Genomic DNA, 14,448 nt, shown 5'->3' with positions numbered 1-14,448 from the left:
AACAAACTTCAAACCCCAAAATTCCATAGCATTAAGCCATGTCAGTTCAGCTGGTGCTAAACCAGATTATTTGCGGAGGTTGTTGTTGCTGTTGTGTGCCTTTGAGTCATTCCCAACTTAAAGTGACCTTTGGGCAATATTTTCTTGGCAAGTCACTTCAGAGGGTGTTTGCCGCCGCCATCCTCTGAGGCTGAGAGAGTGTGACTTGATTAAGGTCACCCAGTGGGCATACATGGCGGAGACAGCCTTTAAAGGAACAGTTTAGGAGGACAGTTTAGGACATGGAACACACTTCCTCAGAGAGAGGTGGAGTCTCCTTCTTTGGAGGTCTTTAAGCAGAGGCTGGATGGCCATCTGTCGGGATGCTTTGATTGAGAGTTCCTGCATGGCAGAAAGGAGTTGGACTGGATGGCCCTTAGGGTGTCTTCCAACTCCAACTGCATTTCCGCACTACATGCTTATAGTGCTGCTATTCCACTTTTACTGCTCTGGCTGCCTCCCACTGCATTCTGGGATTTGTAGTTCAGTGATGCCTAAGAGCTCTCTGTCTGAGGATTCTAAATGCCCCCTCCTTAAACTGCAAATCCCAAAATGCAACAGGAGGCAGCCAGAGCATCTTAAAGTGGAACAGTAGCTTTATCAAAGTGTAGTGTGGTAATCTAGTTGGATTTTATGATTAAAATAGTGATTTTCCCCAGCTTTGCTCCTTCAGGGGTTTTGGAGTCCAACTCCAAGAGAAGCCCCAGCCAGCTTGGCTAACACCCAGGAGTTCTGGGAGCTGGAGTCCAAAGCAGCTAGAGAATGAAAGTTTGACCATCACTGCTTTAAAGTACTCAGTTTGTTGGGGGCAATTAGTTTACACATTGTAAACTGCTTAGGGCAGCGGTTTTCAACCTGTGGATCATGACCCCTTTGGGGGGTCGAACAACCCTTTTATATAGGTCGCAAAAACCATTGGAAAACACATATTATGAAGTAGCAATGAAAATAATTTTAAGGTTGGGGTCACCACAACAAGAGGCAATGTATTAAAGGGTTGTGACATTAGGAAGGTTGAGAACCACTGGCTTAAGGAGTGCTAAGTGCACTGATAAGTGGTATAGAAATGTCCGTTCCAGCCCAGAAGAGTTTGCTCCTGATGTTTCGCCAGCAGCTGTGGCTGGCATCTTCTGGGAATGCTGGAATGGAAGAGAGTAGGGTATATATATTTTTGGTTGAGAGGCGGTAATTTGCATGTTAATCTGTGTATTGTTCTGTGGTTGAATGGCAAGGCCTCAGGGTGTCTTATTTAATTAATTATCCATTGTCTGCTGGGAAACTCCTCAGACCCTGGGTGGTTTCCATTTGCATTTGCTGAGTTTTGATGTTGGTGTTTTTCAGGACTGGAAAATAAACTTTGTTTATTTTTAAAAGTCTTTCTTTGTGAAGTCGAAGGCTTTAATGGACGGCATCCATGTTTTTTGTGGGTTTTTCGGTCTATAGGTCCATGTTCTAGAAGAGTTTATTCCTGACGTTTCGCCAGCATCTGTGGCTCGCATCTTCTTTCCTGTTGAAGTCATCCATGTGTTTATGGATTTCAATGGCTTCCCTGTGCATTCTGACCTGAGAGCTTCCTCTTGGAATCTCTATAGGTTCCTTCAGTGCAACCTTTGGTTAAAGTTGATGATAGAGTCAACTCCTAATGTTGAGGTGGAATCTCTTTTCCTGCAGCTTGCATCCATTGTTCCAGGTCCTATTCTATGGAGCAGCAAAAAATAAGCTTACTCCCTTCTCAATGTGACACCCCTTCAACTACATAGAGGGCTATCATTATCACTCCTTAACCATCTCTTCTCCAGGCTAAACACCCCCAGCTCCCTAAGTCGCTCCTCATAAGGCATGGTTTCCAGGCCCTTCACCATTTTAGTTGAACTCCTTTGGACACGCTCCAGTTTCTCAATGTCCTTTTTGAATTGTGGTGCCCAGAACCAGATACAGTATTCCAGGTGGGGCCTGACCAAGGCAGAATAGAGTGGCACTATTATGTCCCTTAATCTAGACCAGCGGCTGTCAACCTGTGGGTCATGACCCCTTTGGGGGTTCAACGACCCTTTTACAGGGGTTCGTCTAAGACCATTGGAAAATACGTATTATGAAGTAGCAACAAAAATAATTTCTTTTTTGGGGGGGGGTCACCACAACAAGAGGAAATGTATTAAAGGGTCATGGCATTAGGAAGGTTGAGAACCACTGATCTAGACACTATACTTCTATTGATGCAGCCTAGAATTGCATTGGCCTTTTTAGCTGCCACGTCATGCTGTTGACCCATGTTTAACTTGTGGTCTGCTAGGACTCCTAGATCCCTTTTGCATGTAGTCTTGCTAAGCCAGGTATCCCCCATCCTATATCTATGCATTCCATTTTTTCCCTTTGCTGTTATTATTATTATTATTACAATGAAGAGAAAAGAAGGGGGGAGCGAAAGGGTAACGCTGCTCACACTGAGGGAGAGTGCTTTCCCACAAGTTCCCTCCACCTAGTAGTAGTTGTTTCCCAGGGAGATATCGCTGCTGAGAGTGGTATGAAGCGGTATTTAATTTATTACTAATTAGAAATTTTAAAAATTCAATTAAAAAATGTAATGATGTTGTTAATGTTGATGTGATATTGTGAGGATGTTTTAATTGGTTGTTTTTTTACAGAAAAAGCAGGGTATAAATAAAAGTATTATTATTATTATTATTATATTTATTATTAACAATTTATTATTATATTAAATTATTATTATTGTATTTATTATTATATTATTATATATAATAATAATATTATTAGTATATTATATTAATTTATCGTTATTATATAAATGGAGGCTGCTATGTTGCCGTTGCTTTCTAGAGGGCGAGGGTCCTGCTGCTGCTGCTGCTGCTGCTGAGTGACAAAATGGCCGCCGCGCGCGGTGCATGACGGGGGGTTGTAGTCCACCGCCTCAGGACGTTCGCCAGGGAAAGTGTGTATGGAGTGGGATGGCGCTTGGAATCCTGTCGTAGTCAAGGAAGGCAGGGAAGGAGGAGGGGAGGAAGGGAGGAAGGAAGGAAGGAAGGCGGTCGGCTCCTGCTCAGGGGAGGCCTTTTCAGCCTGAGGAGGCGTCTCCAGGGCGAGCTGGGCTCCATGGCTCCCTCGAGCGAGAGGCCTGGCGAGGGGCGTCGTCCTCCTCCCCCCCGGGGTCCCTCCCGCCAGAGCCTAAGCCCAGCACTCCCCGGAGGATGGCGGCCCAGGTGGTGGTCCTCAACGTCTACGACATGGTGAGTGAGTGGAGGAGGGACTCAACAGCCACGGCGCCATCTTCACGGGTTTCTTCCCAGCTCCAAGACTAGCCTTGGTCGCATCTACATTGGAGGAATAACCCGGTTTGGCAGCGCTTTAACTCTTTGGCTCCGCTCTGGGCCCCACAACAAACTCCAACTCCCAGAATTCCATAGCCAAGAGCCAGACAAGGAATTAAAGCGCTGCCAAACCGGTTATTTCTCCAGTATGGTTAACGTTTTTGAAGGGATGTCGTATTGAGGAGGGAGCAAGCTTGTTTTCTGCTGCTCCAGAGAACAGGACCTAGAGCAATGGATGCTACAGGAAAAGAGATTCCATTCCTGACAGTAAGGGATGCTCAGCAGTGGGACACTTAGCCTTGAAGACTGGCGGAGTCTCCTCCTTTGGAGGTCTTTCATAGAATCGTAGAGTTGGAAGAGACCGCAAGGGCCCTGATCCAGTCCAAGCCCATTCTGCCATGCAGGAACTCTTAATCAAAGCATTCCCGACAGATGGCCATCCAGCCTCTGTTTAAAGACCTCCAAGGAAGGAGATTCCACTACACTCCGAGGGAGTTTGTTCCACTGTTGAACAGCCCTTATTGTCAGGAAGTTCCTCCTAATGTTGAGGTGGAATCTCTTTTCCTGTAGCTTGCATCCATTGCTCCGGGTCCTAGTCTCTGGAGCAGCAGAAAACAAGCTCGCTCCCTTCTCAATATGACATCAAATATTTAATTCAAATATCTAATCATTATTTAAACAGAGGCTGGATGGCCATCTGTCAATGGGGATGCTTTGATTGAGAGTTCCTGCATGGCAGAATGGGGCTGGGCTGGGTGGCCCTTCGAGTCTCTTCCAACTTTAGGGTTCTGCGATCCCAGAATTCCTGGCAGTTGAAGTGTGTCGAACTGGATTGTTTCCACATTGTGGGTGCAAGTTCTCGTTAGGTTGCTGCAACCAAAGGAGGAGGCTGGTTGCCCCCCCCCCCGAAAGTTGCCCTCTTCATCTTGGTAAAGGTGCCTTCAGGTATTCTCCAGCTCAGAGTGACTCTGTCATGGGTATCTCTTGCCAAGTTTCTTCCCAGAGAGTTTGTCCTTGCCATCTTCTGAGGCTGAGAGATTGTGACTTGCCCAAGGTCACTCAATGGGCTCCATGGCTGAGCAGGAATTAAAACCCTGATCTACAGTGCAGTGCTCAAACCACAATTCCACATTGCAGAAATAATCCAGGTTGCCTTCACTTCAACTGTCATGGCTCAGTGCTATGGAATCCTGGGAGTTGTAGTTTGCTGTTGTGCCGGAACTCTCTGACAGAAAAGGCTCAATGTCTCACAAAACTACAAACCCCAGGATTGCCTAGGATGAAGCCACAGCACTTAAAATGGAAGAATTCAAAGATACAGTACAGCTGTGTTAGTCTGTAGAAGCAGTATATTGAGAGATCTTGTAGCACCTTTGCGACTAACAGAAAAAAATAAGTTGGCAGCATGAGCTTTCCTAGACTACAGTCTACTTCCTCAGATGCATTTGGCCAGCTTCTTTCTTTCAGTTATAGTTTCAAAGGTGCTACAAGATCTCTGTACATATTTAAAATGGGGTCAACCTGGATTATTTCTGCAGTGCAGATGCAGCCTGGCTCTCTACTGGTGGCTTTAAAGAGCAGCCTGGTAGAAAACCATCTTTGGGACAAAATTTATTCAGAAGTCCTTGTAACAGGTGTGTAACATCCAAATGGCTACCAGTGGACCCACTTTAGGACAGGGGTGGGCAAGGCATGGACTTCGAGGGTCCAACAACCCCTCCAGCCTCCCCCCCAACCCCCCTTTTCCTAACCTCAAAGTTGAGTAAAGTGCTTCTTCTGGAAGCTTCCAGGAATGGCAATTCACCTTTTAAGTAAGTGGCAGAATCTCCAGTACTGTTTAACATTTTAAAAAGTGATTTTCACTTTGGGAGATAACACATTGAAGTTTCCTTTGATTCCCCCCCCCACACACACACACACACAATTTTTGGGAATCTGTGTAGCTCCTTCTGAATTTTGGGGGCAGAATGTTGACCCTCAGACTTAATGAAGTTGTTTTCTGCTCTTTTACAATGTTAATTTTATGTTCATCCTGTGCATGTGTCTGAGTAAGGTAGATGCCAGTCCTAAAACTTCTACAAGAGCCTTACACTTTTGTGCATGAGAAGGCAAAACGGGTAAAACTGCTTTGATCTCTGTGGAAATGGCTTTTTAGGTCACTACCTCTCTTGGGGCAAAAGTGTGGTAGTAATTTGAGTGTCAGACTAAGTTTCTAGGAGACCAGGGTTCAAATCCTGTTCAGCTTCACTGAGCCTGGAGAAAAGAAAGTTAAGAGGTGATATGATAGCCCTGTTTAAATATTTGAAGGGGTGTCATATTGAAGATGGAGCAAGCTTGTTTTCTGCTGCTCCAGAGAATAGACATGGAACAATGGATTCAAGATACAGGAAAAGAGATTCCACTTTAACATTAGGAGGAACTTCCTGACAGTAAGGACTTTTTGACAGTGGGACACATTCCCTTGGAGTGTAGTGGAGTCTCATTCCTTGGAGGTCTTTAAACAGAGGCTGGATGGCCAACTGTCAGTGAGGATGCTATGATTGAGATTTCCTGCATGGCAGGGAGTTGGACTGGATGGCCCTTGTGGTCTTTTCCAACTCTATAATTCTAACCATGGAAAGCCACTGTGTGACTGGGGAAGTCACACTCAGCCTCAGAGGAAGGCAATGCAACACGTCTTGCCAAGAAAACTCCATTATAGGCTCACCTTAGAATCGCTTTAACGCACACAGTAACAACAACTTCTCTAGGTAGATGGTCTTTAAAACCTAAATCGTAATTTCCTATGTGGGAAAAGCTCTTGAGATATTTTCCATCTTGCTCCTTTAGCCTAAAATTTTGCAATCTTTTACTCTGGCAGCCAACAAACTACACCCAGGATGCAACACTCAAACCATATCTATTTTTTTCTTGGTTATTTCACAACTGTTCCCTAACATTTGGGGAGTGCCACTGTGGTGTTGTGATTAAGACTGTCAGATTAGGAGTGGGTAAACCACATTTAAAACCCCAGTTCGCCTTGAAGTTCCCTGGGTGACGTGGGGCCAGCAGGGACGTAGACAAGGGGGGGGGGTTCTTGGGGCCTGGACCCCCCCTTCCATTATAAAAACGAATGGTGCATGCTGCTGCACCACCACACCCAAGCCCCAATATAATGGTGGCACTTAGTCTGGACCCCAGGCTTCCTAAAATCCTGGCTACGTCCCTGGGGCCAGCTAATAAATAAATAAATAATAAAAATTTTATTTATATTTTCCCACCTCTCCCCACGGATCAGCCAGTATCAAATCAATGATACATCATAATTACAATACTGTAATTTAAAATCAGCTCATAAAATAACATATCTAAAAAACACACGATTTACAAATACAATTTAAAATATGTCCTGAAGTAGATATATATTGGGGTGATTTCCCTTATAAAGGGTCAGAGGGGTATGCTTTCTGGAAGAGATGGGTTTTCAGCGCCTTTTTAAAGGCGTCTAGAGTGGAAGTGAGTCGAATCTCTTCTGGGAGATTATTCCAAAGCATTGGGGCCATAGTTGTAAACTCTCTTTGGTGAGTGGCTATTAATCTCACTTGGGGATGTTCAAGTAGGAGCTTCCCAGTTGTTCTGAGAGTGTGGGGCGGATTGTGTAGGGAGAGGCGTTCCCTCAAGTAACTCGGGCCCAAGCCATTTAGGGCTTTAAAGGTGATAACCAACACTTTGTATTGGGCTCGGAAGCTAATTGGCAGCCAGTATAAAGATTTTAATACCGGTGTAATATGGTCCAATCTAGGTGTCCCCGTGATCAATCTGGCTGCAGCGTTTTGAACTAACTGAAGCTTCTGAACTTGGTACAAAGGTAGCCCCATGTAGAGCGCATTACAGAAATCTAAACGAGAGGTTACCAATGCATGTACTACAGTTTCAAGGTTCTTTCGATCCAGACAGGGGCGCAATTGGGGTATCAGCCGAAGCATAATATAGCTCATAAGAGAGAACAATTTCCTCCACATTGAACTCTGAGGAAAAAAGGATGGGGTATAATTTACTAAATAATCTATTGTTAGCTATGGCTGCTGGCACACTGTAGAATTAATGCACTTTGGCACCATTTTAACTGTCATGGCTCCATCCTATGGAATCTTGGGATGGGACTTGTAGTTTGTTTGAGCACCAGAGCTCCTGATAGAGAAGTATTAATAAATCACAAAACTACAAATCCCAGAATTCTGTCGCATTGAGCCCTGACAGTGAAAGCAGTGTCAAATTGCATTAATTCTGCAGTGCAGATGTGAAAATGTGAATAGGTAAAACTTGGCTTATAATATATTTATTGGCAGACAATAATTGGGTATTTTATTGAAAAGATGTATACCAGTACCTGCTTTTCTATATCTTCAAACAATAAGGTGTCAGCAGAAATAGACAAATTCAATTGTGCCGAATTTTATTTACTGAAAATATTTCTACAAGGCTATTTATCTTGTAGTAACAGAGCAGTTTAAAATAAATGTTAAAACCTACTGAAAGCACATTAAACTCCAAAAGAGGCGAAAAGATGCATAAAATTGGTAGCCACACTACTAATGTGTCCTAAACCATTTGAAAATGCCTGGAAAAACAGATTTGGAGCTGATTCCAGACAATCTCTCTTTCTGGCTTTGCTTCGCGAACAAAGATTCAGGAAGGACTTATCCTGTGCTTTCTACAAGTGTGTTGATGACTAAAAAGGCCGATCTGAGATAAACAAGTCCAGTTGCAGAAAGTACAGCAGAATGTCTCTTTGGGTGATGTTTCCAAGTTGTGGTTCTTTCTGCGTTGTCATTTCTCTTCAAGACTTGTTCGGCATGAGTTTTTGAAAAAGGCTGCAGCATCATAGATAGTGCGTCTCCATGCCTCCCGATGCGGGGCCAGGGCAGACCATTGTTGGTGATCAATTTGGCCAAGCCTGAGATGTTGTTTCAGGGAGTCCTTGTATCTCTTCTTTGGGGCGCCCCTCTTACGCTGACCCGTGGCAAGTTCACCGTAGAATACTATTTCTGGGAGGCGATGGGCCTTCATCATAGAAACGTGTCCAGCCCAGCACAGCTGCATCCTCAATAGCATGGCCTCAATGCTGATGATCCCTGCTTGCTCAAGGACAGCAACATTTGTCACATAGTCAGTCCAGTGTATATTTAGAATTGTGGGTAAACAGCGCTGATGAAAGCGTTCAAGGAGTCGAAGGTGTTGGCGATAGGTGACCCATGTTTCAGACCCATAGAGGAGAATAGACAGTACAATGGCTCTATACACACTGATTTTTGTGCTTCGCCTCAAGTGTTTGTTACTCCAGACTCTTTTGTGAAGCCTTCCGAATGCACTATATTCCAGACAATATGATGTTTGCATCAGCTATGGCTCCATGCGTAGAGCGCCTCCCACAAGCAGGGTGCTGCACAGAAATGTCTGTCACCTATACTGTCATATTGTGTACTAATTGTAATGTGTAGGATGTCTTCAGGAGTAGCCTCACATTCTTAATTTAATGAAAGAGGTGTGTTCCTGAGCATTCGTTCTACAGAAAATTTGGTCCAGGGGCAGAAAAAATGTGGAAAGAACAGGCATAGTTTCCTGTTGTTGTGTGCCTTTAAGCCAATTCCAATTTATGGCAACCCTAAGGTAAACCTATCATAGGGTTTTCCTGGCACATTTATTCAGAGGGCATTTGTCATTACCATCCTCTGAGGCTGAGAGAGTGTGAATTTCCCAAGGTCACCCAGTGGGTTTCCATGGCTGAGGTAGGATTTGAACCCTGGTCTTTCAGTGTTCAGTAGTCTAACACTCAAAGCACTACACCATTCTGGCCCTCGGGAGCCAGCCATTCAACATTTTTCAAGAAGCTGCTTATTCAAATATGCATGTGTGAGATAAGATAATATCCACATGTAAGATAAAACAACTAGGTGAAGTAATCCTTGCATAAGTAAATAAAATCATTTTGACGAACAGAAGATTCAATTAATTATACACAGTGATGTATATATAATGAATTTTATGTAAGATAATGTAATATCTCTGTTATTTATGCTTGTTTCCTTTTTAAGTAATAAAAAATAAAGAACTTCGAATGAAATAAAATCATTTTGAATCTTCTAGAGATCATGTGAAAGCTTTTTCCAAAAATGCATCCAGGGATGATTTTTCTTCTCCTTTAGTTTTCTTATGACTTCCATTTTGGTGGCCAAACTTACAGATCTGTTCTTTTTAAAAATATACTGGGAATAGCTGGTGAGCTAGGCTTTTCTACTCTCTCTTTTTCTCTCACATACTGTTCACACATACTCAGTAAGGGATTCTGAGTTAGCTGTTGTTTGCCTTACCTGTTTCAGGTGGACACATATAGCTACAGTAGGATTGGCTAGAACAGAATCCCCTTCTTTCCCAGATCATGCTTTATCACATTGTTTACAGGAGATTGACACCCAAAAGCTGTGTTTCTCCTTTCCACTCTCTCCTCCCAATGTTGTTACTGCTAAAAAAATTCCTGGGGATGAGGAGTTAAAAAGCAGGCTGAGTGGGTGTAAAAAGACTTCACAGAGGTTTCGTTAACTGTGGTATGCTTTTACATTATAGTAACCCTATCTGGTGAGAGCATGGCATAGTGGTTTGAACATTGGACTACAACTCTGGAGACCAGGGTTCGATTCTTGCTTGGCCATAAAACCCATTGGGGTGACCTTGGGCAAGTCAAATGCTCTCATCCTCAGGGGAAGGTAATGGCAAACCTCCTCTGAACAAATCTTGCCAAGAAAACTCCATGATATGTTCACCTTAGGGTTGGCGTAAGTTGGCACACAACACACATATGGAGCGGGTGGTGATGGGGTTTCCTGAAGTATCTTCCTGGACTATGCTATCCAGGAAGGGCTGTCGGCCAGCAAGTGATAAGAATGGATCAAGGAGTACTCACAGGTTATACAGCTGTTCTTTCAGGGGAGGTATAGTCCTGTTTAGAAACAAACTGAAACTCCATTCCTAGGCATGAGAACCAGCTATCCACAGGGACTCTGCCTTCAGCCTCAGTTTATTGGCCTTAATGTAGACCATCATCTATTCCAAGTTCAGTGGTCTCTACACATTCACTGTGGTTATGGTTAAAATAACCCCTGTGAAAGTGGGAAAACTGCAAGTAAAAATACTATGTTTTTAACCTGAGAGGACACCTCTCTAGGAATCCCTAGGTCCTCCACAACTCTGTGGTCAGCAGAGTTGCACTTGGGGGCCTAGTGATTCTTGAAGAAATCATATTAATCAAATAATCAAAGCAGCAAAAGTCAAAGACACAAATGTGGAGGGCTAACTGTACTGAGTCCATGCATCCGAGGAAGTAGGCTTAAGGAACGCTCATGCTACCAGCTTATTTCTTTCAGTTAGTCTCAAAGATGCTACAGGATCCCTTTGCATACTGAAGTATTGAGTCATTACCTACAGATTTGAATTAGATGATATAGAAAAATAGACCTGAGTATCAGCATACCAATAGCACAGATCCTGAAGTCCCCATCTCACAAGTCCCTTGATGATCTCACCTAGTGTTTTGGCTGATAAAGAGCATAGGTAGTTCTCTGCAGTCCCCACAGCTCAGATATCATAAAGATTAAGAAGTAACACGCTCCTTATCTTTTTCTGAATCCAGTCATGCAGATAGGAACAAGACTTCTGTTTTATCATGACTCCAGCACCTCACTCACAGAGCAGAGCCAGCAAAACTGTATAGATGAGCTCAGAAGTTGGGGGAAGGGGTCAAGGAGAATCATCTCTTTCAACACCATACATGGCCTGAAATTGGATTAAAATGAGATAATGAGGTTGCTTCATCCTGGCCCTTGAGACAGTGTCTGTACCTTTAATTCTTCAGTTAACTTACTACATAAGACAAGTTAATGGGCAGCCTGTAATTCTTGTGGTGCAACACAAGTGAGAAACAAACAAACTTGGAGTTTGCTGACAGTCTCTGCTAAAGCGATCTGTTGCTTCTTTCTGACAAGAAAACCTTCTCATCCCTTTACCCTACATATTGTTTCATAATTGCTTGTGATATTACAGAACCACTTGATCAACTTTTTTATTCTACATAACAAAGGACATGCTTTGTTAAAGAGAAGGAAATTCCTGTTTTTGTGGTTTTGTTTAATGGTTGTCAGTTTTGGCCTTAGGTCACATTCAGAATTTACCTTGCTTTTTTATTCAGAAATACAGTGGTTGTCACCCTTTATTGAATGGAGATGTAGGTTACCAGTGATCTACAGATTATCTCTCAGTTGAGGACAAGCAAGGATCAGGGATGTGTTCACACTACACAATTGTAGTGCTATATTCTACTTCAACCACCATGGCAACATCCTATGGCATTGTGTGATTCAGCATCTTTATAAATGACTTGGATGGCCAAAATGGTAAAAGGTCTGGAAACTATGCCCTATGAGGAGTGGTTTAGGAGGCTGGGTATGTTTAACCTGGAGAAGAGAAGGTTAAGAGGACATGGTAGCCATGTTTAAATAATTGAAAGGATGCCATATTGAGGATATAGCAAGCTTTGTTCTGCTGCTCCAGAGAAAACACAGGATTCCAGCTACAGGAAAAGAGATAAGGAAGAACTTATTCTGAGAGTAAGAGGTATTAGATAGTGGGGCACCTTAGAGTATAGTGGAGTCTTCTTTGAAGGTTTTTAAAAAGAGGCTGGATGGCCATGGGTCAGGAGTACAGTACTTTGAATATATAGTCCTGAATGGCCATTGAACGCTCTGCTACTGGCATGATGCAGCATCAACATAGGTTTCATCAAGGAAAAAAGAGTGAGAGGTGGAAAAATAAGGGTCATTTCCCTATATCTGGTGGTTCATTTAAAACGTAACAAATGAGAACAGTTGTACAGTGGGCCCTTGGTATCAGTTGTGGTTTGTTTGTAGGACCCCCCCCCCTCCCATGGATACCAAAATCCATGGATGTTCAGGTCCCATTAAATACAGGGGTGTAGTAAAATGATGTCCCTTATATAAAATGGCAAAATCAAGGTTTTCTTTTTGGAATATATATATATATATATATATGTATATATATTCAAGCCATGGACGGTTGAATTCTTGGATAAGGAATCCATGGATGTGGAGGGCTGACCACATGGCTAAACACACTTATTTAGGGAATAAACACCATTGAACATATTGGAATTCTAGGATATAGCCATGTTAGTCTGTAGAATCAGTACATAGAGAGATCTATGATTCTATGATTTTATCTTGTGGCACCTTTGAGACTAACTGAAAGAAAGAAATTGGCAGCATGAGCTTTTGTAGATTTCTGTCTACCTCCTCAGATGCTACAAGATCTCTCTACATGTTGTTTATAAGCAGAAAGGAATAGGATTTTGCTGTGCATTTTCTATACCAATGTATTCTTTCTCTTCCCCCTTCTTTTCTTTTCTGTTTACTTTCTTAGTTTATTTTTCTAAATCTTGCAGCTCTGGCTTATCCAGATCTGATGTGATTAACAGATTGAATTGCATTTTCACAAAACCTGCTGGCAATCATGGGACAAACAAAAGAATTGCTTCATACAAACACACTTCAGTGTGCTTTTGGGTTAAGCTGGAAACAGGATTGTGCACAAACTGACTTGTGCTTACTCAATTGTATAAAAGTTCACTTGCTTACCAACCATCTAGTTAGCTTTTTCTGTGAGAAGTTTCAGCTTTTTAGTGCATGGGTGGGAATCATACAGCCCTCCAGTTATTGTTGGGTCGTGCCTCCCAGAATTTTTCTTCATTGGTTTTGCTGGCTAGGGCTGCTGGGAACTGGAGTTCAACATCTGGATTCAAGTTAGTAACTTACCCACAGGAACTGTTGTTGTTCTTGTGTGGCTTCAAATTGTTTCTGACTTATGGCAGCCTTAAGGCAAACCTATCGTGGGGTTTTCTTAGCAAGACTTGTTCAGAGGAGGTTTGCCATTGCCATCCCCTGAGGTTGAGAGCATGTGACTTGTAAACATCCGAACATCCCTTAATATATTTAAGTAGTCCAGCTATAGTTTGATATAACGTTAGGCACCAGCATGAGCAGATGTGTTGCGATGGCATATATAGCACTGGAATAGGAAGTGTGAATGACCTCTAGACTCAACCATTTGGAAGGGTGTGTGGATAGAAGACCACCACCACACCAGATCCTCCACTATGCATTTCTGACGGAAACTAAAAGCCAGTTCTGCCAGATCAAAAAAGATGGGAATCCCCTTTTCATCTCTTGTATATTCCTAAACGCTCCTTCTGGCCCTCTTATTCCTGGTACTCCAGATGTTGTCTAGGTGTTGTAAAGTCCATGAAGCATCATCAATCAGTATCAACCCTTCTCATCTCTCGAGTATCAAAACAAACTTTCCACTTCAGAAACCTTCTCAGGTTCCATTGAGGGAGAACCAAGCTTTTGGTTTACAATGGAACCTCTATGGTTTGGGGTAAGCTTAAAAGTATAAATAGCATCCCAAAACTTAGCCTTTTTGTTTCAGTCTCCCCCCCCTTATTTTTTTATTTTTTTATTATTATTATATTTATTTATTTTTGGCAAGGTGACTTTTGCCCTCAGGCTTCAGTCTGAGTTGCCATTCTTTTGTCCTGTTCCTGTCTGCATCCCTAAACCGTGTGCTCAAGCCTCATGATTTAAGCCACTCTTGCTTTCCATGGACTATATCTTCAAGACCAGTAGATATACCCCATTATCCATCCCTCAGACTTTACTGTCCCTTTTCATTTTTTCTATATTCGGACTGTCGCTCCGATAAGAGGGCCCTTACATCTGGGGTCCCTCAGGGAGCGATTCTGTCCCCTATGCTATTCAACATTTACATGAAGCCGCTGGGAGAGATCATCCGGAGATACGGGGTGTGGTGTTATCAGTACGCTGATGACACCCAAATAGTTTTCTCTGTGTCTCTGACTGATGCAGTGACTAGGGATGGCATCTCTCCGCTCAATGCTTGTCTGGAGTCAGTAATGGGCTGGATGAGGGAAAATAGACTCAGCCTGAATCCAGAGAAAACGGAAGTACTTGTGATAGGC

The 14,448-nt window shown here is 43.0% G+C and overlaps 1 protein-coding gene across 1 annotated transcript in view; it reads left to right on the top strand.

Annotated features, from left to right (window-relative positions):
- The first annotated feature begins 2,989 nt into the window (after positions 1–2,989).
- The window catches only part of DESI2 (desumoylating isopeptidase 2), a 33,597-nt gene continuing 22,138 nt past the window's right edge, over positions 2,990–14,448 (top strand). The window contains 1 exon segment of the mRNA XM_042445395.1: positions 2,990–3,284. Within this exon segment, the coding sequence (XP_042301329.1) occupies positions 3,246–3,284 (39 nt within the window). The 5' untranslated portion in view covers positions 2,990–3,245.

The sequence above is a fragment of the Sceloporus undulatus genome, chromosome 1 (genome assembly GCF_019175285.1).
Source record: "Sceloporus undulatus isolate JIND9_A2432 ecotype Alabama chromosome 1, SceUnd_v1.1, whole genome shotgun sequence".
Lineage (NCBI taxonomy): Eukaryota > Metazoa > Chordata > Lepidosauria > Squamata > Phrynosomatidae > Sceloporus > Sceloporus undulatus.
Note: the sequence above shows the minus strand (reverse complement) of the source record. Positions and strands in the feature narration are given on the sequence as shown.